At 47.8% G+C, this 27,240-nt stretch overlaps 1 protein-coding gene across 1 annotated transcript in view; it reads left to right on the top strand.

Annotated features, from left to right (window-relative positions):
- The window catches only part of LOC130915983 (zinc finger C3H1 domain-containing protein), a 34,090-nt gene extending 8,464 nt beyond the window's left edge, over window positions 1-25,626 (top strand). Inside the window, 24 exon segments of the mRNA XM_057836293.1 lie at window positions 4,324-4,401; window positions 4,486-4,660; window positions 4,724-4,855; window positions 4,924-5,433; window positions 5,525-5,628; window positions 5,742-5,873; window positions 5,945-6,066; window positions 6,143-6,244; window positions 6,319-6,444; window positions 14,605-14,770; window positions 14,837-15,023; window positions 16,258-16,443; window positions 19,663-19,885; window positions 19,967-20,072; window positions 22,357-22,555; window positions 22,630-22,724; window positions 22,799-22,906; window positions 23,253-23,357; window positions 23,429-23,567; window positions 23,632-23,732; window positions 23,809-23,910; window positions 23,992-24,031; window positions 24,110-24,172; window positions 24,264-25,626. Coding sequence (XP_057692276.1) covers window positions 4,324-4,401; window positions 4,486-4,660; window positions 4,724-4,855; window positions 4,924-5,433; window positions 5,525-5,628; window positions 5,742-5,873; window positions 5,945-6,066; window positions 6,143-6,244; window positions 6,319-6,444; window positions 14,605-14,770; window positions 14,837-15,023; window positions 16,258-16,443; window positions 19,663-19,885; window positions 19,967-20,072; window positions 22,357-22,555; window positions 22,630-22,724; window positions 22,799-22,906; window positions 23,253-23,357; window positions 23,429-23,567; window positions 23,632-23,732; window positions 23,809-23,910; window positions 23,992-24,031; window positions 24,110-24,172; window positions 24,264-24,392 — 3,430 coding nt within the window. The 3' untranslated portion in view covers window positions 24,393-25,626.
- Window positions 25,627-27,240: the final 1,614 nt, after the last annotated feature.

The raw sequence follows: 27,240 nt of genomic DNA, 5'->3' as shown, positions 1-27,240 counted from the left end.
GACAGAAAGAAGTTTTAAAAAAGGCCTTTCCTATTGGGTTTTTTCAACATAGAGCAAGGAAATTTGGGGAGTAGATACCTTATGCAAAACTGCTCCAAAAAGTCTCTTGCACCCATATTCCAGATCAGACAGGAAATCGGGTATTTTGGATCGAATGTGAAATTTTCATGGGTTCACAGTAAGAGTTTACATTTGGAGGCTTGAATATGCATAAAAACTCACCAAAATTTGCACATACATGCGGCTTTGGATAACGTTCGATAATCTTGCAACGTTACGAAACAATTTAAGAAAATGGCTCAGTGGCGCCCCCTTGAAATTTTCAAAAAGGCCTCTCCATTTAGGTTTTTCTAACATAGAGTGATGAAATTTGGAGAGTCAAAACTTTGTGCAAAACTGCTCCAAAAAGTCTCTTGCACACACATTCCAAATCCTACAGGAAATCGGGTATTTTGGATTGAATGTGAACTTTTTATCGATTTACAGTGTGCACATTTTACACCTTGGCACCTAGGGAATTAGTTTGATCATTCTCAAAATTGGCGAGACTGTTCATGAGGCATATGAAATCTTAAGTTATAAAAATGGTGTGTTTTCATTCACGGGCCTGACCTGGGCGGGGCGCCAAATTCTTCCATTTTTTCGCCAAAACACCAAATTCGGAAAATGACTGATAACACCCTCATACAATGTTAAATCTATTTTAAATCTGGCATGTGTGTGAGGTATACCAGCCTGAGCAGGACTGGATTGAAAATTTACCATTTGTGCCTGGCGCCTCCTAGTGGAAACAGGAAATGCCCTTTTTTACGGGACACACTCCTCCTCTAAAGGGAAAAAACCAATCTACCTCAAACCTGCATAAGGGAAGCCTTAAGACCTGTCTTCAGGTGCCTGATGAAAAATATTGAAGTTTCGTTGAAGCGGAGGGGTCCAAACAGGAAAGTGAAAATGACTGTCAACAATTTTTCTCTCCAAAAACTTTGAACAATCATAACTCGGCAGATATAGAACATATCTGCGCCAAACTTCCCGTGCTTGTTGAGAGTCATACCCTGAAGGAACTTGTAGGGGTCATTTGCATCAACCCTACAGCGCCAACTAGTGGCGATAGGAAGTCACTCGTTTTTCCAAAACATGTCCAGTTCTTTTCATGTTGGTCATTGTAGTTTCAAGACCTATTAAAATACTTTTTTACGGCCCATGTCCACGTGTCTCTGTCTGTTGCCGTGACGACCCTTTGTTCGCCATTTAAAGGAAATATTTTTTTTCAGAGACTCAGGCAGCTTATAGAGCCACAATATTTGGCACACTTGGTCGAATTGGCCAAGTTAGAAGATTAATTTTGGTTTTGAATAAGGGCTTGGCTGCGCAGCTCAGTAGTGGCTCCTTTTTTGTAGTACTCTCTCCAATAGGGGTTTTTATCTCTTGGGTGTGGGAATGTAATTAGGCGACTTTCGAGCATGTTAGGTTCTAATGAGATGATTAGAGAGGAGGATCTGCCACCACCCTGACCTGCACACAGTCCGACTTGCGTGACGTCCGAGTTGCGCTAGATTGCGAGGGCCCGTTCAGTCCTGCTTGCAGGCCTAGTTATTATTATTATTTTTTTTTTTTTTTTTTTAACCGGTGAAATTTATACTGGGGCATTGCAGATCAATGCTGGGGCATAGGCCCCAGTGAAATATGTTTAGCGACTAGGCATGTTCCGGTATGAGGTTCTGACGGTATGATGAGCAAAAATATCACACTATTGCAATTACAGCTCTAAAATGTGCTACTTTAAGATATCTGGGTTTTAAAAAAATCTGTTGAACATCCATTCAAAACATTAGCAAATTGGAACATAAGTATCAGTTTGATATCGGGCGTGTTCCATGAGTTGGGACAGGACATACCGCCATTTGTTCTGGACTGTCCGGGGGAACTGATTGCGGGAGTTGGCGGCGCAGACGTAGGCTTGTAAATGTCTTGCCTCGTCAGCGTCAATCTTGCTCAGTCAGTTGCGTGACGCACGTGTTGGGCTTCCATGATAAGAAGGCGTCATGTATGTCTTTATGCCCTGTGTCGAATATATACTGCTTGTTTTCCTTTGATATAAATGCTATTTATTTTATAGTGTTGCTAGTGTGTTAGAGTAATACAAACAGTTGATTGGTAAATACGAGAAAAGATTACATATATTAGGTGTGTTAGAGTAATACAAACGGTTAGACGGTGCCTACGAGAAAAGGTACTATTCCCTTCAAGAGGAACCCGGTTAGCCGTCTTGGGGTGCTAAGGAGCCACATTATCTGCCTCGTTAACAAGCTAGTTACATGAAGTCATAGCATTGTTTTACCGTCGCTAGACACACTAAACACGCTGGAGAGAACTCTCGTAGCTGGTGGGAATCATAAATGACAGTGTTTAATCACCTTCAATTTTGTATATAATTTAACAGATGATGGTCATTTAAACGTGAAATCAAGTTTGAGGTGTTGCAGCCACTCTCCGCAAGCAAGTCTTGACGTCTGATGTCCTTAAACCGCGGCCTTCTGTTTCTTTCGGTAGCCAAAATATTCCCTTCCAATTGATTTTTTTGCACATGGGTAAAAGCTCACCAACTTCAGCCATTTTGTCAACCCTAGTCTATAGCACAGAGTAGCATCACTGACTGACAAAGCAACATCCAGAGGGGGAGGGGTGAGCGCTCCCGCTCCATGTATCGATGCATTTTTGGACATACTGTAAGAAATGGCTAATACTAGGGTGGTTCCGATCATATTTTTTTGCTCCCGATCGTTTTAGTTTGAGTATCTGCCGATCCCGATATTTCCCGATCGGATTGCTTTTTTTTTGCTCCCGATTCAATTCCGATCATTTTTCCCGATCATATACATTTTGGCAATGCATTAAGAAAAAAATGAATAAAACTCGGACGAATATATACATTCAACATACAGTACATAAGTACTGTATTTGTTTATTATGACAATCAATCCTCAAGATGGAATTTACATTATTAACATTCTTTCTGTGAGAGGGATCCACGGATAGAAAGACTTGTAATTACTCTTCAAGGATAAATGTGACTTTGTATATTGTGACTAAATATTGCCATTTAGTGTATTTGTTGAGCTTTCAGTAAATGATACTGCAGCCATTTAACTTCTGCCCAAATGCATGATGGGAAGTGCAACCATGACTGCGCGTAGGGTCACCAATTGATATATCTTCTCTGCGTTGGGCAAGAACACAGGGTGTTTAGAAAATGATCAACTACTACCTTTCTTCCCCACATTGCCTCCCACGGTATTTTTGATTGCTGAGGGAGGTATTGTAAGGCTTCAGCCACGTAAAAAATGGCTCCAAAGGCTGTCAAAAGTCTCTCTACTCATAATACGCTGCCTTTTAGCGTTATCTATAGGTAAAACGGCATCTTTATCGATTGAATGTGACAATGCGTAAGTGGGTCGTGCAGCGCGTGCGTTATTTAACGTGACTAATTAAAAGAATTACCGCCGTTAACGCAATAAATTTGATAGCCCTACTTTAAGCCAAAACTACTATGGATGAGTGTAAGACATTTTGTCTGTAACATTAAATACAATTATAAAACGATTTAAATAAAAAAAAAAAATATATATATATATATCAAAAAAAGGCATGTCCGATATTTTTTTGCCGATTCCGATACTTTGACGTGATCGGATGCCGATCGATCGGGACATCTTTAGCTAATACCATACTACGATATGACGGAAAATGTTAGTGCTTTTAAAACCGTTTCAATAGCACCGTATACCTTGAAACCGGAAACCGGCACATGCCTAATTGGGGGTATCGCCTCCTCCGCAAACATCTGTTGGCCCTCCGCCTCCAAACCGCGTCCATCTGGAACTTTTCCGTAGCTGCAGTATTCCCATACCAGCGATTTTGTTTTCTTCAATAGAGGGAAAAAGTTCAGGAGTTTCACCTCTTTCAGCCATCGTGTAGCACAGCTAACTTACTGACACTGAGCAACAGCCGGTAGGGGAGGGTCGAGCCGAGCCTCGCTGTTGCAAGCGAGAGATTTCTCCCTGCATTTTTGTCATATAAAGAATAGCTAATACCTTAGGGACGGTATGACGTAAAAATGTTATATGGTATACCTTGAAACCGGTAATTGGCACATGTCTATAGGTGACACTCATGGGGTTGAATTGAAGCTTCTTTTGCAAGCCTTATTCCATCCTATTTAATCATTTCAATCAAAATTGGGCCGCGGGAGCGTTTGGCTTCGTGTCGAAGTAGTCGTGAGCCGGCGGCTAAAGAGAACCGTACGTTTTTGTGGCTTTGCAGCAGGGAGAAGCAGAAGGCGCCCGATCACGCCGCCGCGTCCCTGGTGAGCCAGGCCGAGCAGAAGCTGCAGAAGCAGAGGTGAGGACGCCCGACGAGGCGAGACGTCGCCGACCCGACCCGACCCGACTCGACCGGCTCTCTCCCTCCTCGCCCTCGGGTCAGAGAGTTGCTGGCCCGGGACCGGGCCCTGCTGCGGAACCTCCTGCAGCAGCAGCTGAAGAAGTCCGAGTCCCTCAAGGCCGCCGAGTCTAAGGTGGCCCGACTCCGGGAGCAGGTGCAAGCCTCGGAGAAGATCGCGCTGGCCAACAAGACGCTGCTCAAGAAGATTCAGGAGCAGGTGAGCGCCGGCCGCTCGTCCGACTCCGGCCGAAGTACGGCTGACCTTCGGCCGCGCGTGCAGGTGCGGCGCGTGGAGCACCGCGTGTCTGTCAAACAGGCGCTGGCGGCTCGCTTGGAGCAGGAGCTGTTGTGGACGCGGACGGCGGCGGGAAGAGAGCCCAAACGTAAGGCCGGAGGAGCCGTCCGCAAACCGGTGAGTGAACTTCGGAAGCCTCGACGGATCGGCTCAAAAATTGAGCCGGCGCCATTTTTCGACCACAGGCCGGGAAAACGCGGCGGGCGGGTGCCGATCGCTTCGCGGCGCTGATGGCCCAGAAGCGCCGTCTGCAGCAAATGGAGTCGGAATACGCCTTCAAGATCCAAAAGCTGAAAGAGGCGCAGGCCCTGCGCCACAGAACGGCGCCCGGCGAGCGACCCCGGCCCGTCGAGCCCGGAGTTTGTCCGCCGCAGCCCTCCCCGCACGACCTCGCCCAGGACGTCCTGGTCCTGGACAGCGAGGACGGCCCCGAGGCGGACGATCCCCGAGCGGAAAAAGCGGCGGCACCCGCCGCCGGTCCTCGTCGCCGCTCGACCGGCACCAAACCCAACCTGGAGCAGCCCGCGGCCGCCCCCGACGGTGGCCGACGCCCCGCCGAAATCCACTCGAACGGCGCCGTCGCCTCGGCGCGTGACTTGGAAGCGCTGATGCGCCGGCGGCCGGGGCTGGGAGAGCTGCTCCTGGACGAGCTGAACGGGCTCGGAGAACTGCGGCCGCCGGACGCGGAGAGCGAGGTGCGATCGATCGATTGATCGATCGGCCGGCCGGCCGGCCGCCAGCATCCGTTCTCGACGATCCTTACGAATGTCTTTGTCGCGCGGACAGGTGCCGACCGTGGAGACGGAGGCGGGCAAAGTTTCGGCCTGGCTCGGCAAGCCGGTTCCGTTGGGCCCTTACCGCAGTCCTCTCTTGGTCTTCAAGTCTTACAGGTGAGGGGATTCTCTTTAAAGACGGTCATGAAGGATATTGACCAAAGTTTTTTTCCTTCCACCAAGTTTGAGCTCCCTAATATTTTATTGACAGTAGAATATGTCATGCTCAGGTTCAGCCCGTACTACAGGACCAAGGAGAAGTTATCCCTGAGCTCGGCCACCTACAGCAACGCCATTCGGCCCCGGCGACGCTTCTGCCGCTTCGATCTGAGCGGAACCTGCAACGACGACGACTGCTCTTGGCGAGTCGCTGACGAGCGCGCCTTCCGAGACTGCGCCCGCTCGCCGGCTCACTCCCCGTCTCCCCCTCCAGGCAGCACGTGAGGGACTGCGGGCTGACGGAAAGTCTCCTCCTCCAGGACGTGCTCTCCTACAACTTGGCCCTCATCGGTTGCTCCGACGGCAGCTCCGACGGCCAAATCGGCGCCGCCGCAGGTCAGCGTTGCGCAAAACTGGGCCGGCTCGCGCGCCGACCGACGTATTTATCGAGAAGCGCCCGCTCCCGTCGCAGAAAAGTACCTGCGCAAGCTGTTGGGTCCGCACAAAGACGAGATGGCGGCGGATCAGAAGGCCGTCTTCCTGGTCAGCAAAGTCAACGAGAGCTGTCGTCACGGTGCGAATCGGGGCCCGAGGGCGCCGCCGACGGGCTCGGCGCGGCTTTGACGCGCGTCCTCCGTGCGTCCTTAGTGCCACCTTTCACCACCTGGAAGGACAAACGTAAGTGGAGGCCGCGGAGCGAGCGTCGCGCGGAGCAGGACGACGACGAAGACGAATGTGACCACGGCGACGGGGAGCGGACGCGCGCGACATCAGGTGCGTCCTCTCGATGACCCAACTGCTTTTGTTACCGTGCGACCGATTATTTGTAGCAGGGGTGTCCAAACGTGGTTCTGTGACAGAGGGCCAGTTTTAAAATGTTTGAACTCATCAGGTTCAGGGCTTCGAGCAACAAATAATCCAGAGGTGCAGCCAAGAGATACAGAGACTGGAACCCTGTAGAAAGAGAAAGTGCACAGCGATGGCTAAAAGTCAAGAAAAGCGCAAGCGTTTATCACACGGGATTATTTTTGCGATAACATTTGTTGTCAAAAGAAAATGCTTAAATCCAACACGTTTTCCAAAATTGAAGGAATCTGACCTTTTAGCCAGATTGCCGGAATCACGCCAGGTGAGCCGCCGGACCCGGGCTGGCGCGGGTCCAACGATCCGGGCCGGCAAGACCGTGACAAACCGGCAAAAAGGTCAATCCCCGCACGTTCATCTTAGTCTTAACCCCTTGCACTGACTCCAATTTGAAAGCTGGAAAAAGGCTTAGAAGCACAAGTTGACAATTTATTCAGGTTGACAGTGATCAAACGGCAAGGCAAAATAGCAACAGACCCAGGCGAGGAGGCAGACTTGTTCCCGGGTCACCATATAACAAGTCAACAAAAGGTTCCCGAGAAAAATGGCAGCGATTAGTTAAACGTTCAGTCGTTTTTAAGGCTCTAACAGGGCAGGCTGTGGGCAGAACAAGGGCATGTTTGGCCGTTGTTTAGGATTAGTGTCTGTGAGTGGATTGGACAGGAGGATTCGGGAGTTACTGTTGTCAGGGCAACGAAGGTTGTGGATTTTTGCCGCCTCAGCGCAACGTGACTGCTAAGAGTTCTTTTCTCTCAGTGGCGGGTTCCTCCTTATCAAATGTTCCTTGTCAAGACCAGATGTCCCGCCATCTTTTCTGGACTGTCCGGAAGAACTGATGGTGCAGACATGGGCTTGTAGTTGTCTCGGGGGGGGCAAGGAGGACGTCCATCCAGCCAGTGGTCCGGATAGTCAGTAGGCTTCAGCTGAAAAATAGCCTCTCCCCAGAGGGGAGGGGGGAAAGGAGATACCAGGTGACCAGTGATGAAGAGACTAGTCAACTAGATATTAAAATTAGATTAGAAAAACAAAGTAAGACAAGCGATAGGTAGAGTGAGAAAAAGGAGATGGGACTCAATGGCTGTACTTCCCCCAGCATTATAGCTTCTACTGCAGCTTACAGTAGACTGAACTGGGAGTCTAGTCCGATTTCAACTAACCTGACCATACGCTTTGTCGAATAGGAACATTTTTAGTCTAATCTTAAATGTACAGACTGTGTCGGCTTCTTTAATACTAGCTGGAAGCTGATTCGATAGGACAGGAACTTGGTAACCAAAGGTTCTAGCTCCTACTGTACTTTTAGAAACACTGGGAACTACGAGTAGACCTGCATTCTGAGAACGGAGTGTTCTGTTGGGGCGGTATGAAACCAGAGCATCGGTGAGATAAGATGGCCCCAAACCATTTATGGTCTTAAATGTAAGAAAGAGGATTTTGAATTTAATTCTAAACTCGACTGGAAACCAGTGAAGGGCCTGGAGCACAAAGGGTGATGTGCTCTCTTCTATTAGTTCCTGTTAAAAGTCTTGCTGCTGTTTTCTGGACTAGCTGAAGACCTTTTAGAGAACTTTTAGGACACGCTGCAAGTAGGGAGTTACAGTTATCCAATCTAGTTGTAACGAACACATGAATTTTTCTGCATCGTTTTTAGACAAAATATTTCTAATTTGGGCTATATTGCGCAGGTGAAAGAAGGCTGTTCTGCAGGTTTGTTTGATATGAGCTTTAAATGACAAGTCTGGGTCAAATAGAACTGTGTTTTTTTTTTAAACTGTGGTGCTGGAGGCTACACTTACATTGTTCAGAGTGACTACCTGGACACATAGTCTCTCACACTTTTTGGGGCAATTATAAGGACTTCTGTCTTTTCAGGGTTAAGTAGAAGATAATTAGTGCTTATCCAGGCATTTATATCTCGGACGCAGGTGCTTAGTTTATCCACTTGCCTGATCTGCTCAGGTTTAATTGATAAATACAGTTGTGTGTCGTCAGCGTAACAATGAAAGTTAATGCTATGTTTTCTAATGATATTACCTAAAGGAAGCATATACAGCGTAAACAAGATGGGCCCGAGGTCCGACCCTTGCGGCACACCATAACTGACTGGAATAGGGTGATGATGCTGGTTTACATTGACAAACTGGTACCTATTAGATAAATAGGATTTAAACCAGCAAAGGGCTTCTCCTCTAATGCCTATGTCACATTCTAATCTCTGCAATAAGATATTATGGTCGATTGTGTCAAAGGCTGCACTCAGGTCCAACAGAACCAGGATCGAGACTAATCCATCGTCAGCGGCAAGTCGTAAATTATTCAATTCAACTCAATTTTATTTGTATAGCCCTGGATCACAACAACGTTGTCTCAAAGGGCTTTGCAGAAGCAATATGATACACAATCAGAAACAGCAAATGAAGCAACAAAGATGAATAAATAAATTCAAGTCCTGGGTATCCCCCATCCTTAGACCCGCCATGTCGGCAAGGAAAAACTCCAAAAACTCCAGAGTCTTTGGGAGAAAATAAGAAACCTTGGGGAGTACCACAGTCAGGAGAGATCCACTCCCAGGACGGATAGACAGGAAGCCCCAGGACCGCTAATGGGAATTAGCAGGCGAAGTTACAGTCCGTAAAGATGCAGTGGAGTAAAGGAACGAGAAGCGGTCCATCTAGCCAGATGAGACGGGGGTAGCAACGAGGACGTCAATCCAGCCAGGGGTCCAGACAGTCAGGAGGGTGCAGCTGAAAAATAGCCCCTCCCAGAGGGGAGGGGGGGAAAGGGGACACCGGGTGACTAGTGATGAAGAGACTAGACAACTAGATATTTACATTGGAAAATAGAAATAAAGTAAGATAAGTGGTAGGTAGAGTGAGAAAAATGAGATAGAACTCAGTGGCTGTACTTCCCCCAGCTTTATAGCTTCTAGTGCAGCTTCGACTAAACTTTGAGTCTACTCTGACTTCAACTAGCCTGACCATAAGCTTTGTTGAATAGGAACGTTTTTAATCTAATCTTAAATGTATAGACTGTCTCGGCTTCTTTAATATTAGCTGGAAGCTGATTCCATAAAACGAGCTTGGTGGCTAAAGGCTCTGGCTCTGACAGTACTTTTAGAAACCCTGGGAACTACCAGTAGACCTGCATTCTGAGAGCGGAGTGTTCTGTTGGGGCGGTATGGAACCAGAGCATCGGTGAGATAAGATGGCATCAACCCATTAATGTTCTTAAATGTAAGAAGGAGGTTTTCAAATTTAATTCTAAACTCGACTGGAAGCCAGTGAAGGGCCTGGAGCACAGGGTTGATGTGCTCTCGTCTTTTGGTTCCTGTTAAAAGTCTTGCTGCTGCGTTTTGGACAAGCTGAAGACCTTTTAGAGAACTTTTAGGACAAGCTGCAAGTAGGGAGTTACAGTAATCCAATCTCGATGTAATGAACGCGTGAATGAATTTTTCTGCATCGCTTTTAGATCAAATATTTCTAATTTTGGCTATGTTGCGCAGGTGAAAGAAGGCCGTTCTGCAGGTGTGTTTAATGTGAGCTTTAAACGTTAAGTCAGGGTCGAATAAAACTCCTAGGTTTTTAACTGTGGTGCTGGAGGCTACACTTACATTGTCCAGAGTTACTTTGACCAATGCAGTTTCGGTGCTATGATGAGCTCGAAAGCCAGATTGAAAATGTTCAAATAAACGCCAATGCAGTTTCGGTGCTATGATGAGCTCGAAAGCCAGATTGAAAATGTTCAAATAAACGATTGTCCTGTAGGGGCTGACAGAGTTGTTTAACTACCACTCTTTCAAACACTTTGGAGAGGAAGGGTAGATTAGAGATAGGTCCATAATTGGCCAAGACATCAGGATCAAGAGTAGGTTTTTTCAAGAGTGGTTTGATAACTGCATATTTAAAAGACTGAGGCACGTAGCCAGTAACTAATGAGGTATTTATTATATTTAGGATAATCTCAATAGTTAGAGGCCAGGGTCTCTTTAAAAAGTTTGGTTGAGATTGGGTCTAGGAGGCACGTCGATAATTTGGAGGAAATAACGATTGAAGATACATTGATTTGGTCTACGGTGGTGTATTTAATATTACAGAGGGGTTTATAGAAGATTCTGAATTTTCTATTTATTATAATTTTCTTCTATTATGGAAGAGCAATATCTGGTTTTAGTCGAACGCAAGGCCTGTTTATAGGTCATTAAACTTTTTCCAGGCAAAGAGCGTGTGCTCTGTGCTGGAACGGCGCCAAAGTCTTTCTATTTTACGGACTGATTGTTTAAGAGAACGTGTTTCAGCATTATACCAAGGAGAGGCTCGTCTCGACGGGACAGACTTAATTTTGGGGGGAGCAACTACATCGAGAGCAGTTGGAAGTGTGAGCATGACACTATCAAGAAACTCGTCATTAACAGCAGGGCCAGACATTTTTCCTTCATAATCTGACGACACGGAGGCGAATATTGGCTGAATTATCTGTTTATACTCTGAAACGGAGCGATCACATAATGTCCTTTTCATCTGAGTTTTATTCACTAGTGTCGGATTATCTTGAAGTACAAACTGAAAGGTAATTAAAAAATGATCTGACAGCACGGGATTGTGGGGATGGACACTAAGATCACTAATCGCCGTACCGTAGGTTAAAATCAGGTCCAGGGTGTGCTTGTGACTGTAAGTTGGTTGATTTACATTTGGAATGAAGCCAGTCCAATCGAGTAGTAGGTCATTAAAGGCCTTACCAAGAGAGTCACCGTCATCATCAACATGTATATTAAAATCCCCTGCAATTATAATTCTATCCCAGCTAAGCAAAATACTGGATATAAAGTCAGAGAATTCTATTAAAAACTGTGAATAGGGGCCAGGGGGACGATAGACCACTATGAAAAGAACTGCTTGTTGGTTCTTCCAGTTGGCATCAATAATTGTTAGTAATAGACTTTCAAAGGGGTTATGAATGTAATTAGCTTGACTTTTTGGGCTCATACCTAAAAAAGAGTGTGATATTACTGCTACTCCACCGCCGCGGCCCGTGCTTCTAGCTGTGTGATAGTTCACGTGACTTGGGGGTGTGGATTCATCAAGTCTTACAAAGTCATCCTGTTGAAGCAAAGTTTCAGTCAGGGCCAAAATATGAATATTACAATCTCCAATTACTAACAGTGATTTGGGTGAGATTGACCTAATGTTCAATAATCCGCATTTTATATGTTTATTAGGAGTTATTTTATTTTTACTGCTATCAGGAGCTATATGTACTAAATTCTTTGGTCTCATTCCTATAGTATTATGCTTTCTACACTTCACTATACGAGGCACGGACACTGTCTCTGTCTTCTGTTCTGAATGTTGGATTTGTGGCAGCTTGGAAAGAGGCGAATGGTCATTGATAACAGAGAAGTGTTTTACACTACAACTCTGCGCCCGGGCTCCCACTCTGAAGTGTCACTTTGAGAGACTAAGTTTGGCGGCCACATTTCGAGTTAAGAGAGCAGCACCTTCCCAAGTCGGATGAATGCTATCTCTGCGTATGAGCCCAGGCTTCCCCCAGAACGCACGCCAGTTATCTATAAAGATTATGTTGTTTTCTGGGCACCACCTAGACAAACAGCGGTTAAATGATGAGAACCTGGAGTACATCTCATCATTGACCAAATTAGGCAGGGGCCCCAGAGAATGCTACGGTGTCAGCCGTCGACTTAGCAAGCTTACGCACTGAGGCTACGTTTAATTTAAGCACCTCAGATTGTCTCTGCCGGGCGTCGTTACCGCCTGCGTGAATCACGATACGGCGGAACTTTTTCCTACTCTGCTTTAAGAGCCTAAGGTTTCCTTCCATGTCACCGACTCTGGCCCCTGGGTAACACCTGACAGACACCGCCGGGTGCTTCACGTCTCTAACTGTGGAGCTACCAATTACGAGAGTGTCTGGTTCAGCCGATGTGTCGCTGAGGGGATCGAACCTATTGCTGACGTGAAGCTGCTGGTGCACTAAGGTTGTGCGAATACCACTACGCTTCCCCCGTACAGTCACAAATCCGTCCTTAACTTCCCCCGGCTGCACGGGTCTCGCTGGGGGGCTAACTACGCTAGCATTCCTACTACCGCAAGCGCGACCTGCGGACTCTGCTACTACCTGGCTATAGCTCGGATTAGCTTTCGTCTCTAGAATGCAGAGCCGTGCTTCTAGCTCGGAAACCCTGGTCTCCAGCCCTGAGACTAAACTACACTTGCTACGACTACTATTATCCTCGGCGAAGGAGCCAGGGTGCTTGCTATACAGCACACTGAGCAGAAAAGACGGGAGGGGGAAGGCAGAGGGCTAGCCATGGATTGAATAAGTTAGGCTAGCAAAATAGTGCTAAAGAGGAGAGAGAGCTAAAGGGAGTAGTTTTAATTAGTGTTGCACCGATACCATTTTTCGGGCCCGATACCGATACAGATACCTGGCTGTGCAATATCGACCAATACTGATACCATTCCGATACCACTCTGTTTGCAAAAAAAAAAAAAAAAAAAAAAAAAAAAAATATATATATATATATATATGTATATGTGCGTATAATGGATGCAACGATACATTTAAGTCACGGTTCAGTACGATACAATTCAATACATTTAATGCTCTGAAACAGAAAATACAACTGTTGTTATTATTATTATTATTTTTTTTTTTTTGCTAACAAGCAAAAATAACAGTGCCATTATATAAACAAGCATTTTAGTGCATAATATTTATGTGCTTACTTCTTACTGATCTGAAGACATTTTGTATATAATTGCTGAGAACAATCTTTACTATTTGTAAAGTGGGTCACACTGTTGATTGCTGCAGCTCTCTTAGCAGATATTTTTAACATCTTATTTGTGGTCTGAGTCCATCTGTAACATGTACTGAATTAACTGTATTTGCAGCATTATCTATAGTCATTGGTATGGGTTGATTTGGCCTGCTTAACTTCCATTCAGTCATGGCGGTTTCTATTTAATCAATGTAGTCTATGGACTACGCGTCGCTCTGGGCTCACGCAGCTAATGGCATGGGATCTAAAATAGTACATCTAGGTTGCTATTTGATGATATCTAGTATGTGCGCGCGAGAGTTGGCATGGGATCTAACATAGGACATGTAGATTGCTATTTGATGATATCTAGTGTGCGCGCTGCACCGCTTGAGTGTTTTCTGGCCACAGAAGTCACTTCTGCTCATTACTGCACAACACCAACATATTACAATCGACTTTCATAAACAGGACGAGTTTGAAGTACGGCGCTCTTAATTTGCCACTCTTTGTTCATCATGAAACCATGAGTTTGCTGAGTCTCCCACGGTCTTAACCTTTCTGATCCCATCGGCTCTACAACAGCAAGCGTTAGCTTACGCATGCTAATCGTTTGTGAATACCATGTTAAATGAGCAGCGTAACATCGTGGATATGCGTCGTAGTGTACATCCGTAATATTAAAGACGAAGGTGTAAATTTCGTGTGGTCATTTCGAGACAAAGACATGCAGATGTAATGATTTGGCAAGTTAGCTCACGTGGGGAGGACAGTATATTAGCGTTAAATGATGCCAGTACATGATATCGGCGCCCTAAATGTTGGTACTCGTCGATACCGATACCACCAATTCGGGCCGGATCGGCGCCCCCTGCCGATACTGGTATCGGTGCGACTTTAGTTTTAATCCACGAGCAGGCGTTTACGCTGTTAAATCGTGGGATAAAACCAAATGAGGAGCACTAGGAGAATAGCGACTAGCAGCAATGCTAACAAACAATACACTCACCGGATGGGACGTCGTCCGTCCATTTTATATTTGGTGTGTCAGAATAATACAAACAGTCGATCGGTAAATACAACATGGATTTGAATGGAACATTCGGAGCCCTGAGCGCACCGGTCTCACGTTGAAACTGACAAGTACAAAATAACCTTGGCTCAAATGAGGCCTCTGGGGCCGCGGGCTGTATTGGATGATCATTTTCCTCGAGCCGATGAAAAGCGGTCCACAGAAAGGACGCTTTCCTGACGGGCGGGCTCATAATTCCGCACGCGCTCGATTGCAGAAGCCCGCGCCGACGCCTCGGAGGTGCCCGCGGCCCCCGAGGACAAGCGTTACTTCGCGGGCGACGCGGACGACATCTGCAAGTTGGAGAGCGGCGTGCTGGACGACCCCGCCGACACGCAGCTGTGGATCAAGCTGGCCTACAGATACCTCCGCCAAGACGACGCGTACGGGCGCCCCGCCCCGCCCCGCCCGCTCGCCGGCTCCCGTCTGACGGCGTCTTCCTCCGGCAGGCCGATCGCCGAGTGTTTGGAGGCGGCGCTGAACACGCTGTCTCGAGCGCTGGAGAACAACTGCGACGACCCCGAAGTGTGGACGCACTACCTGACGCTCTTCTCTCGCCGCGGGCACGGCGACGAGGTGCGGGAGATGTGCCAGATGGCCGTGGAGCACGCGCCGCATCCGCGCGTCTGGTGGAGTGTGAGTACGCCCCCTACTGTCCTTTGAGGAAAAAAAATGAAGAGTCATCTGTTTGAAGTGGGAGCGCTGGCAGCGAATGCCAGCCTCCCAGCTTCAAATGGATTGGACGTCTACTATCGATAAACTCATTTCAAAACATGATGAAACGTCCTTTCACGGCGTAGCCGTGTCTGCTTGGGCCACGTTTCCATCAAATTTGACGCACTGACATTTAAATGAAGTCCTAAAAATCGTTTGTGCTGCTAATGTTTTTGAGGTATTTACAATTCTTTTATAGGTCAGTCTGAGGTCAACCACCCCCCCTTCCCTTCCGTTGAATTCAAAATGATGTCGATCATTTATGCTGTAAAGATTTATCATTTGTGCCGCTTTCATTTTTGAGGGTTGCACGGACTTTCTCTAGCGTGATCTTGATCACATACAGCAGGGCTCGGGAAACTATGGCTCGCGAGCCAGATCTGGCTCTTTTGACGGCTGCATCTGGCTCGCAAATTTTGAATGAATAAAAAAAAGTTTCATCTATCTATCCGTCCGTCCGTCACATAGAAAAAAGGAATTTTCCACGACCGACTCGACACTAGCGGGAGTTGGATGTGGAAAAGCTGCAAGTGACGTCTTCACTCGAAATGAATATCTCAAAAACGATAGCGGCACAAACAAAACTTTTTCCAGCACAGTGTTTAAACGATGGACACCATTTTTAGCCATTTGGAATCAAAATGGGGGGCTGCTTGACCTCCGATTGGCCGATACAACGATATCTCAAAAACGATTGACATCATTTTAATATAAATTTGCATCCAATCAATCAGCTGTCAAAAGTTTTATGCTAGCCACTGTTTCACATGGGATACGCACTCCATTAATTTAGTGAGATTTTTACCTATCAGTTTTTGGCAGAAGCGCGAAATGGCATTTTGTTACCAAAAGTGCTCACGCGTCGATTTTAACATTAACATCATAACTAGACCCAAACATCAGGAAGTGACTCGCACTTTCCTGGTATTAACAGGAAGTGAGCCAAGATTGACCTGAATCACCAGGAAGTGATTCAAAATTGATGGCAAAAGACCAATGACTTTGGTTTGTTTGATGCCAGCCCTCCCGCTTCAAATGGATAAGGTTATTTCTCGGTGGGACCTCTAATGGGGGCCAAGAACACAAATGCCATCGGGCGTCTATTGTTGTCGTTACAAACCAAAGGAATGAGAGCGGACCCGACCGTATTTTGCAGTACCTGAAGTTGGCGAGCACGTTCCAGGCCAAGGACTCCGTGTGCGAGCGCCTGACGGACTTCCTGCTGGCCGAGTCGGGGGGCGAGTGCCGGGAGCGCTCCTTCCGGCTGCTGGAGGCGCTGCTCTACCGCGTCCGCTTGAACGTCTTCACGGGCCGCGCGGACGCCGCCGTCGCCGTCTTCCAGGTATGCTAAAGAAAATGACTTCCGGTCAAAATTGACCGTCGTCGGGGCAGGTCCGAGCCGTTCGGGCCCCTGGCGGACGTATCTGGCGTGACGGGCGGGCGCTCATTCGTACGAAATGACACGCTTTTATTTTGAAGCGGATGCTGTAAAACCAGAGATTTGTGCGATATAGTGCGTGCGCTACTACATGTCGCTAGCTTTGGTGTCCGCCGTCGCATTTCTTCATTTGCCCCTCCTGCTCCAAATGGAATGGATGTCTTGTGCCCTTAAAGTGCCTGTGACAGCATAAAAAAAATCTGAAATAGCATTATTATGTGAATTAGAATCATATTTTGAGACGATTAGACTACATATAACAATTTGGCAAAGCGCAGATGACGAGAAATGAGTCTTTTAATCTGCCGTTTAGCCCCGTTAGCGCTCTAGCGTCCCCAGCTGGAGGGTGACGTCGGCAGGGTCATTAGAATTCAGCCCGTTGAAGGGGAATTATTCAGAATGAGGAAAATGTGATGAAGAGGGCAGCAAAATGTCATTGTTTAAATCTCTACTCCAATATTTTAACTGGATATTCTTTTCAGCGAGGTATTTTTCCCCAGTTGCTAAATAAATAGTATGGTCATGACAAATAAGTCTTGTGCTACATGGAATATGAAATATTCAAAATGCATTTATTCAGTACGGCACGGCAAAATGACTCCATAATGGTCAAAACTGTCGACTTCTTCCACATTTTATGCCACCGGAGTTAGTCCGGCTTTTGTCATTTCCCCGCCCCGGCTTCGGCGAGCGTAAACAAGCCAGGAGGCGTGACGGCTAGCCGACACGCTAACCCGAACCGTGCGGCGTTTCCGAGTCTTGTTCTTGCCTTTCGAAGCAAACAAATCACACTAAACTACCCCGGTCACGTCACACGGTGGCGGAGTTGTCGATTGTCTTCGCGGCTCGGACACCCTCCCCGGGCGGCGAGCGAGCGACGGCTCGTCGTTCTTCCCCTGCTGCGGGCGGGAGAGCTTGTTTGCCGGGGAAGCAGCTGGACAATGACCGCCGAACAGACCGGCTGATGTCGGAGGACCGCGTAGCTGCCCGAGCCCGACCCGAGGATAGTGGCCCAAAAGGACCAGATGTGGCCTGAAAATGCCCTATAATCGACAGGAAATGATCCGAAATCTACCCTAAAAATGACAAGGAAGTGACTAGGGGTGCAACGGTTCAATTACCCCACGATTCAGTTTGAACCTCGGTTATGGGATCACGGTTTTGGTTCGGTTTCGGTTTGCGTTTTTTTTTTTTTTTTTAAGAAAACTGCCTTTATTTTGCTTTTAAGAAAATAAAACATTTAAAATGTAAACATTTTCCACTGTTAAAATGCCTCTTAGCTCTTTGGCTAGCGTAGTGACTGACTAATGAAATACATACACTGTAGTAAAAAAGTTACTTGGCAAAGTAACTGGTGTTACCTTTCATGTTTTTTTTCTTCATTTTTTTCAAAAAAAACAAACGAAACAAAAAAAAACCATTGTAACCTTTGCTATGTTTGGAGGTCATTAAACGTCGTGAATCAACCGCTAAAGTGGATAAAATTGCTCCCGTTTTTGCATCAGTTCCCTTCTGTCTACTTTCGACATGTGAAAATTTTAAAACTGTTTCATCCTTTAAAGATATACTCAAGTCAAGATTTTGCTGATTTAGGAGTATTTTAGATAGTTACTTAGGTTCGCTAGGAAGATTCACTGCAACATAGCCTTTCTTACTGCTCTAAAATGGCGGCTGTTTACTAACGCTACCGAGTCTTGTCATTTCGCATGTAGTTCTATATGCATGAGATATCTAGGCGTAGATTATAGCCTGTCGGCTATAGTCAGGAAATATTGGAGCCGCCTAGCCTAGCATCGCGTTTGCTACAGCGTCACAACAAACACTCTTCCCTCTCCGTGTCTGACTTTTCTCGCGTCATTCAACCAACGTATTAACGCACAGTTTGGTTGTCGAAACTGTGTCAAAATTGAACGGAGGTAAAAAACTTAATGCATGAGAAACGTACAGATTTTGAACGTAACGTACGGCGTACGCATTTAAAAATCAGTGCTCACTTGTACAAATTACGCCGAGACCGTACAACTTGACAGGTATGAATTATAGTGGACCGTCACAGTTAGGTAGTAGCACGGGACTTCCAACTATCAGTGGTCAGGGCGAAACGATGTGCTTTAGCGAAATCATCTTCGATGGCTTTATGTGCCATTTCATAAATATCGGTAGGAGAAATATGTCCGCGAGGGAACAATGTAACGCGGGTCAAGCGTTGCAAATAAATGAACGAAGCCCGCCGGCCGTGTGTTTTCACTGGTGTCATCGCCGGGGTTGTCCTGCTCTGAGAAAGTCCGGCTGAGGTGCCGGAGTCATGTTATAAGTGTTCCCCATTAGCATAGAGAACAAGCGCTGAGCAATGCTTGCAAATTGTTGTTGTTGTTTTTTTTTCCCCAATATTTTCTCTCCCTCTGCATTATAGTCCGCGGGGAAACCGAAATGTTGCCACACCGCTGATTTGAAAGAAGCCGGTGCTTCCTCAAAATTCGGTCTCTCCACTTCTCTGCTCGCCATAGCTTTTTGTTTTCTTTCTTGTTTGACTTTCACTTTGCTCGTAAGCGAGAGAGGGCGTTACTCGGCTCCTATTACACAGGTGCTCGACAGCGATCGGACATAAAGGCGTATTGAACCGTACAGGGCGAACCGTACGGTTGGGCTTTGAACCGCAAACCGTTGCACTGCTAGAAGTGACCCAAAACGAAGTCACAACGATAGATTGATTTGGGTTCATTTCCCTTTTGACGAAAAGTCCGCCACAGACCGACGGTTTGTCTTCACGGATCGGGCATATGGCGCCGTCAACATTGCTCAAACGTGAGCGTTCAAAGCCGCTCCTCCGTGGTGAGATGAATGGGACGTCTATAAAGGTCGACCGATTAAGGAAGACACTTGTTGATGGCAATAATATAGGGTTGCTATATTTATTGACAAAAATGTTGCAGTGAAATCTATTGTGAGGAAGACGCCGTCTTTTGAACAGTTTTTTTCCCTCTTTAATAGTTGTCGTCGATTGATTTCCCGACCCGCGTGTCGTATCGCAAACGCTGCGGTATCGGGAGATTCCCGTTCCTACCGTACCCTACGGCCTAGGGGCAGGCAAAGAAAGGGGAATTGAGTTTTTGTCGCCTTCAGGACACCCTGAAGCGCGCGGCCGAGCGGCTGGAACCGGAGCTCCGCGCGCTGGCCTGGTGCGCTTACATCCACCTGAGGGAGTTCGGGCGCCTCCCGGCCCAACTCTTCGACCCGCTGGAGTCGGGCCCGTCTCGGCCGCTGGCCGCCGAGCACTTCCTCTTCCCCTGGCGCTCGGCGCGAGACGTGGCCACGCCGGCGCGGGAGCTCTTGGCCCTTTTTCGAGGTAAAAACCGTAAAAACGACCCGCTCCGACGCCCGTCGTCCGCCTCAATTGCCCGTCCGTCCGTCCGCCCGCCCGCCATAGACGCCGTCCGCGAGTGCGACGACCCCGCTCTGACGCCGGACCGGCGGACGTCGGCTTGCCTGCCGCTGCACCTCAACCGGCTTTTGCTGCACGAGCTGTCGGACGGGTGAGCGAGCCCTTCCCTTTCTAGGATTCCGTGCGCGTCACTGGAAATACCGGAGTTGCCCGACAAGGACTTTTTAACAGACTCCAAAAATGGATATACAGTGGGGCAATAAGTATTTAGTCAACCACCAATTGTGCAAGTTCCCCTACTTGAAAAAGTTAGAGAGGCCTGTAATTGTCAACATGGGTAAACCTCAACCATGACAGACAGAATGTGGAAAAAAACCCTGAAAATCACATTGTTTGAGTTTTAAAGAATTTATTTCCTAATTAGAGTGGAAAATAAGTATTTGCTCACCTACAAACAAGCAAGATTTCTGGCTGTCAAAGAGGTCTAACTTCTAAAGAGGTCTAACGAGACTCCACTCATTACCTGTATTAATGGCACCTGTTTCAACTTTATTATCGGTATAAAAGACACCTGTCCACAATCTCAGTCAGTCACAGTTCAAACTCCACTATGGCCAAGACCAAAGAGATGTCGAAGGACACCAGAGACAAAATTGTAGACCTTCGCCAGGCTGGGAAGACTGAATCTGCAATAGGTAAAAAGCTCGATGTAAAGAAATCAACTGAAAATGGAAGACATACAAGACCACTGATAATCTCCCTCGATCTGGGGCTCCGTGCAAGGTTTCACCCCGTGGCGTCAAAATGATAACAAGAACGGTGAAAAACCACATGGGGGACCTACTGAATGACCTACAGAGAGCTGGAACCAGAGTAACAAAGCCTACTATCACTAACACAATGCGCCGCCAGGGACTCAAATCCTGCACTGCCAGACGTGTCCCCCTGCTGAAGCCAGCACCCGTTCAGGCACGTCTGCGGTTCGCTAGAGAGCATTTGAATGATCCAGAAGAGGACTCGGAGAATGTGATATGGTCAGATGAAATCAAAATAGAACTTTTTGGTAGAAATACAGGTTCTGGAGTTTGGAGGAGAAAGAATACTGAATTGCATCCGAAGAACACTATACCCACTGTGAAGCATGGGGGTGGAAACATGCTTTGGGGCTGTTTTTCTGCAAAGGGACCAGGACGACTGATCTGTGTAAAGGAAAGAATGAATGGGGCCATGTATGGAGAGATTTTGAGTGAAAATCTCCTTCCGTCAGCAAGGGCATTGAAGATGAGACGTGGCTGGGTCTTTCAGCATGACAATGATCCCAAACACACAGCCGGGGCAACAAAGGAGTGGCTTCGTAAGAAGCATTTCAAGGTCCTGGAGTGGCCTAGCCAGTCTCCAGATCTCAACCCCATAGAAAATCTGTGGAAAGTCCGTGTTGCCCCACGACAGCCCCAAAACATCACTGCTCTAGAGGAGATCTGCAACAGTGTGTGAAAAGCTTGTGAAGAGTTACAGAAAACATTTGGCCTCCGTTATTGCCAACAAAGGGTACATAACAAAGTATTGAGATGAACTTTTGGTATTGACCAAATACTTATTTTCCACCATGATTTGCAAATAAATTCTTTAAAAATCAAACAATGTGATTTTCCACATTCTGTCTCTCATGGTTGAGGTTTACCCATGTTAACAATTACAGGCCTCTCTAATATTTTCAAGTGGGAGAACTTGCACAATTAGTGCTTGACTAAATACTATTAATGCTATTAAATACTATTTGCCCCACTTTATGCGGTCGTGGGGACTTAACATTATCTGTAGGATTGTTTCTCATTGTTGTTTGACACCCTAAAAATGACTGATTTGCCCCCCCCCCCAAAAAAGTGGGCTTTTTGAAAAGTAAGTCAAATTTCAAAATCGTATATGAAATATTTTCGTTTTTGTCACTGTTGATGAATCTCCAAATCACATTTTCGTACTTGAAAAATTTCAGTGAAGGGCCAAAATAGTTGTATACAGTTTTTAGCCAAAACCTAGGGTTGTGCCAAAATTTGCCCAAAACTTTCCCATTTTGCCATTCCATTGTTAAGCGGAAACACCCTTAAATGACGCCCCCAAATCGACATAAAGTGACTCAATATCAAAAGGAGGTTAAGCTTAAATGCAATAGGAAGTGACCCAGTATCAACAACCCAAATACATTTCCAATTGGCAATTGTTGACTTCATGCTCACAAATCTCAAATAGCAGCCAGTCCGAATTTTCCCTGGCGAGCAGCTTGTGTTTTACACCAAAGACATTTGTCAATTTAGACGTACAAACATGCTTTGGTGCAGATCAAACAAATTCTTGTGCACTCCAAGCTATTTTCAATACGCGCACGGAATGGCGGCGGCGGTCGGGCGCCGACTGATGCCGAGCGCGCTCGCACGTAGGTCGGAGGAGGCCGCGTCGCAGTGCGAGGCGCTGCTGGCGGCGTGTCCCGACTCGTGCGAACTGCGAGACTTCCTGTGCGACCTCCACGTGCGCTCGGGGAACGCCGAGCGGGCCGTCGCCATCTGGCTGGACGCGTCGGCCCGCCGTCCCGACGACGCCGAGGTTTTATACCGCTGCTGCCGCTTCCTCATGTATCAGGTGGGCGCCGCCTCTCGCCGTCTGCCCGCCACGCGTCCCTTTAACTAACGCGATGACGACGTGTCTTCGAGCAGGGCCGGCCCGGCGCCACGGCGCCGCTCTTCCGGAGTTTCGTCTCTGCCGTGTGCGAGGAGACCGCGGCTCGCGTGACGCCCCTCGACTTCCTGCGGTGAGTCCGGCTGTCGGCGTGCCGGGCCTGCGCTAACATCTGCTGTTTTTTTTTCTTCTCTGCCCCCCTTCCAGGAGCGCACTGGGTCTCCCCTCCGAGCGCGTACGTTCGTCGCCCGTGGTCCGCAAGGAACTGGAAGATCAGCTGCTCCGTCAGCGGCCCTTCCTGCACCTGCTCCACTGGTAACGTCACGCGATATCGCCGCCGCTAGTTACGTTGCCGGGCTTCGGGAAGCAGATTCGGTCCCCCGTCCGCTCTGCGCCTCGGCTCAAAAAAGACGCGTGCCACCGATCAAATTGCAGGCCACTTTTTGCGCCCCCTGAACTGATGTCACTTTGACTCGACGCCTACGCTCCAAAATTTTGACCACTTGGCAGAAAGTGTCTCAAAACTTTTTGAGCAAGGGTGTGATTTGCGCGCACGCACGCACGGAAATTTTGCTCCATTTTGGGCAACCGCATGAAACTTGCTAGCAAGAGCCACGCGGCAGACGCGGGAGGCGCCCGACTGACACGTAAACGCTTGCAGCCGCTGGCACTGGTCGCACGGGTCGACGGAGGCCACGCTGGACGCCTTTGAGAGGGCGCTGGGCTCTGCGGGGCCGCGCCGCCACCTTTGCCGCCTGTGGACGGAGTGAGCGCCGCCGCCGCCGCACAGCGCGTACGCATCTATCGCCAGTTGAGCGCCGGCCCGTTTCTCGGCAGCTACCTGGAGTTCTGCGCCGCCCACGCCTCGCGGCGTTTGCCGGACTTGGTCCTCCGCTGCCTGGGCACCGTGCCCACCCGCCTGGAGGCGCCCTACGACCCCGGCCGCTTCCGGACGTCCTACGGCTTCCACAATGAGGCAAGGAGGATCGAGCCCGGGCCGCCGCCGACGTCCTTTTCAACGCTCTGCGCCGCGCGTCTAGGTGCTGGCGCTCTACCTCCGCCGGGTGGACCGGACGCAGCGCCCCGACCTCCTGCAAAGATTCCACTACATCATGCCCAATAACGTGGCCCTCGCCGTAAGGTAAGGGCGAGCGACTTCTTCGGCCGGAGAGCGGACGCGGCCCATCTTCACAACTTTGCGCTCGTGCGCCGAGCAGGTTGATGCACGAGGAGTTTCGGGAGGGCAACTTGGAACACGTGCGCTTTCAGGCCAGGATGCTGACCAACAGCGCCCCCAAGTGTTTGCCGGCATGGAACATGTGAGTGCGCGGATATGACGTCAGATTCCGTGTGCGTCGTAACAAATTTGTCTAGAGACCTCGTCGTGCGTTTCCTCGCAGAGCCGTCGCGGTGGAGGCGGAGCTGAAGCGGCCGGCGGAGGTGAGGGGCCGGCGACGTGCGGCGTGGCCCGCGTGTCCAGAGATTCCGTAACCCGCGTGCGAACCTGTCTCTTTTCAGGCTCGACGCGTGGTGGAACAAGGGCTCCGGAACCTTCCGCTCTGCGCTCACCTGTGGAAGCAGGTGAGTCGCCGGCCGGGCCGGGCCGGGCCGGGCGGGGCAGGGCCAGGCCGGCCGGCGGGAAGTCAGGCCCCTTCCCTTCCTCTGCCGGCAGCTGCTGCAGTTGGAGGCCTGCGGGGGCGGCGGCGCGGACGGGGTGGCCCGCGTGCTGTCTCGCGCCCAAGAGGCGGGCGTGACTTTAGCCGAGCCGCTCGCGGACGAGCGCGTCGCGTCGGGGGTTTGACCAAGGAAAGTTGAGAGAGCAAAAAGCGGCGCCTCCTCCCGGTGTACGTAAGTATGTCCGCTGAGTGACGTTTGCTTTGTCTCACTTCCTTTTCCCCCGGGCGAGGGAAAGGGGCGGGTCGGGGAGGGGGCCCCGAGGACGTTCTTGGCCCAGCGCCATTCTTTTTGTTGACTTTTGTTTTGTTCGATTGTTCGACGGGTGACAAAAAGACACGGCGCCGTGGAAGTTACAAACGTTGGACAGGAAACTTTTCCATTTTGTCCTTTTTGTCATTAAAGTCTGGTTCATCAGGATGTTTTTGTTTTGATTAAATGTTTTTAATCACCAAATGTGACTCCCTTGTCTTTGTTTGCACCGCTTCTAGAGCGGACCCCCGGCACACGTCATTCGCCTTCATCGGGTTTGAACTAAATGCGCAGCAAAAGAAACCTACTGGCAAAGCGGATTAATACATGTCATGCCTAAATACTGTGGTAGGCTGCTACGATATTGCCGATGCCATCATCGGGTAGAAAAGGGCAGAAATGGAAAGAGGTGGCGGTGATGATCAGATGAAGCCCCGGGAGGCACGGACACTTTGAGCCAACTGCGCCGGTGTAGTGTCAAAATTGGCTCCTTTTTCAAATTTTTCTCCCAAAAGCTTCTTTGGCGGTGAAAAAGTCCTCTTTTACATCAAGTTGGGACTCACACTGTTATCCAAAGGTGCTAAATAAACTCGTTACATCATAAACATGGATGCGCAACACGAAAACGGCGTAAATTAATGCTTAACGACACGGCAAAGTCGTTAACAGTGAGCGGGGTGCAGTTGTTGTGCGCAGCTAACATGGTAGGATGTGCCTGAGGAGAACTTTTCTACATGTCCTTCCATGATCAAACTTAAGTAAATATTCCTTTATGTAAAGAAAGTCTGTAGTATTTACTTTGGAATCGCTGCATTTGCGGCCATTTTTAACGTGACGTGCATGCGCAGAACCTCAAAGTTGAAATTTGTGATGGGTTGCAAAACTTGTCAGGACACCAATACATGCGAGGACAGTTCATTTACTCCGACGCCATCTAGAGGTCAAAATGTCGAATGACTTATTTTCCACCACGGCACCATGACGTCGTAGACAAACGCACACACAAGGGAATAGCAACCGACATCCTCCTAGGCGTACATTTTTTCTCAGAGTAAATGAACACGTTACTGCCCCCTTCTGCTTTGGAGTCTGTTCATTTCCGCCATCACTAAAAGACATGCCAAGAAAAATGATGTCAAGAACATGGAAGAGTTGATCTTTATTATTTAGTAATAGCAGCTTTTCAAGAGTTGAAAGCCATTCACACAGCAAACTACGCAGGTGAAGTGGGACCACTGCGGTGACTGGGACCCCTTCCGAGTCACCAGTGGTCACTAAACACAATCGTTATGATGGTGAGAAGAAACGGTTGGTCTTCCCTGACTCGGAAGTTGTCAGGTCAGGTCAGGTGTTAAAGTCCTGCAGTCAGGTGAAAAGTCTGCTTCATATGATCACGGACGATGAGGACCTATTTCGTCAGTGTCGGTCTCTATATGTCCAAGCTATCATGTATCATGTTGGATCTGATGAGGTCAAGGTGGCCCTGTTTAAGGCCTATTGTACACGCCGCATCTGTGGTCTCATTATAACGAAGCAAGTTTTCAGAGACTGCATATCATGACTCTCTGAGAATCTTGTTGAAAAGGCCCAGATGGACCAGTGCCTCCGAAATGTTTGTAGCAGCTCGGGTGAATACCCTTCAGTCTGTTTTAAGGATACTCATGTTTCATTTTATCGGTCATCTGAATGTGTAGGGCCCGAATAACATTTTGCAGTTTTACACGCTACTTGTCACGATTTTGGAAGCACTGGTATACTGTATGTGCCTTTTAAAAGTGGGTCGCTATGAGACCCATTGGTTATTGTAGTCCACTTGTTATCGATTTTAATTAAGTTTTTGATCTCTTGTTTTGTTGTGAGTTGCACATGGAGTCTTCTAAATAAATATCAGATACTTAAGCATATTTGTATTCTGCTGGCGCCTGATCACAGAACATCAGGGGTGAAAGTGGGCCAGAACGGTCAGGAACGCAGTTCTGGTATAAGATTTAGGGCCACAACGCAGTTCCAGTATAAGATTCAGGGCCGGAATGCTGTTCCAGTACACGGTGCTTCGATTACGAAAATGACAGCAACTGTCAAGACGCTATGTAAAAAAAAATCTCCCAACATCAGATTTACATACACAAGTGTTAACAACAAGCATAATAAAGTGCTTGTGTAGGTAATCCGTTTCCACGGACGGCATGGAGGTTTCCCCAGCTGCTGCAGTTATCGGAGTCTGACGATGATGAGTCACGTCAATATTCGAATGCACGCAGCAAAGCAAAACGCCTCGACTCATTTATCTGTTCAATTGGCTGACATACTGTCATGTGATCAACAGAGATGGTTAGCTCCGATTGGTTCAAATGTGCATGTTTTTCTGGAACAGCAAAAACGGGGGAAAAAAAGCTTGTTGAATTGAAATCTTTAAGCGCAACGAAAGTGTTGAGGCTTATTTGTCATATTTAGTTTTATTTACTCTGGTAGGTTGGAGGTTCAGAACATCTTAGCTGTCAATGAGCACTCTGGACTTCTATTTGTTCATTTATGTTAGGCCATTCATTTCCTTATGATTTAAAAAAGTCTGTTTGCGCGATCTTCAAAATATATTCTATTTCACTCTGCATAATTTAAGTCATTTGTACTTATTTTTCTGAATGTATGTTACATATATCATTATTATTTAAAAATGGTTTACATTAACTCAAATTTGAATATATACCCTATGTTCTTAAGTA

The sequence above is a fragment of the Corythoichthys intestinalis genome, chromosome 5, assembly GCF_030265065.1.
Source record: "Corythoichthys intestinalis isolate RoL2023-P3 chromosome 5, ASM3026506v1, whole genome shotgun sequence".
NCBI classification, from domain to species: Eukaryota; Metazoa; Chordata; class Actinopteri; order Syngnathiformes; family Syngnathidae; genus Corythoichthys; species Corythoichthys intestinalis.
The sequence above is the reverse complement of the archived record's forward strand: the minus strand, read 5'-3'. Positions and strand labels throughout refer to the sequence as shown.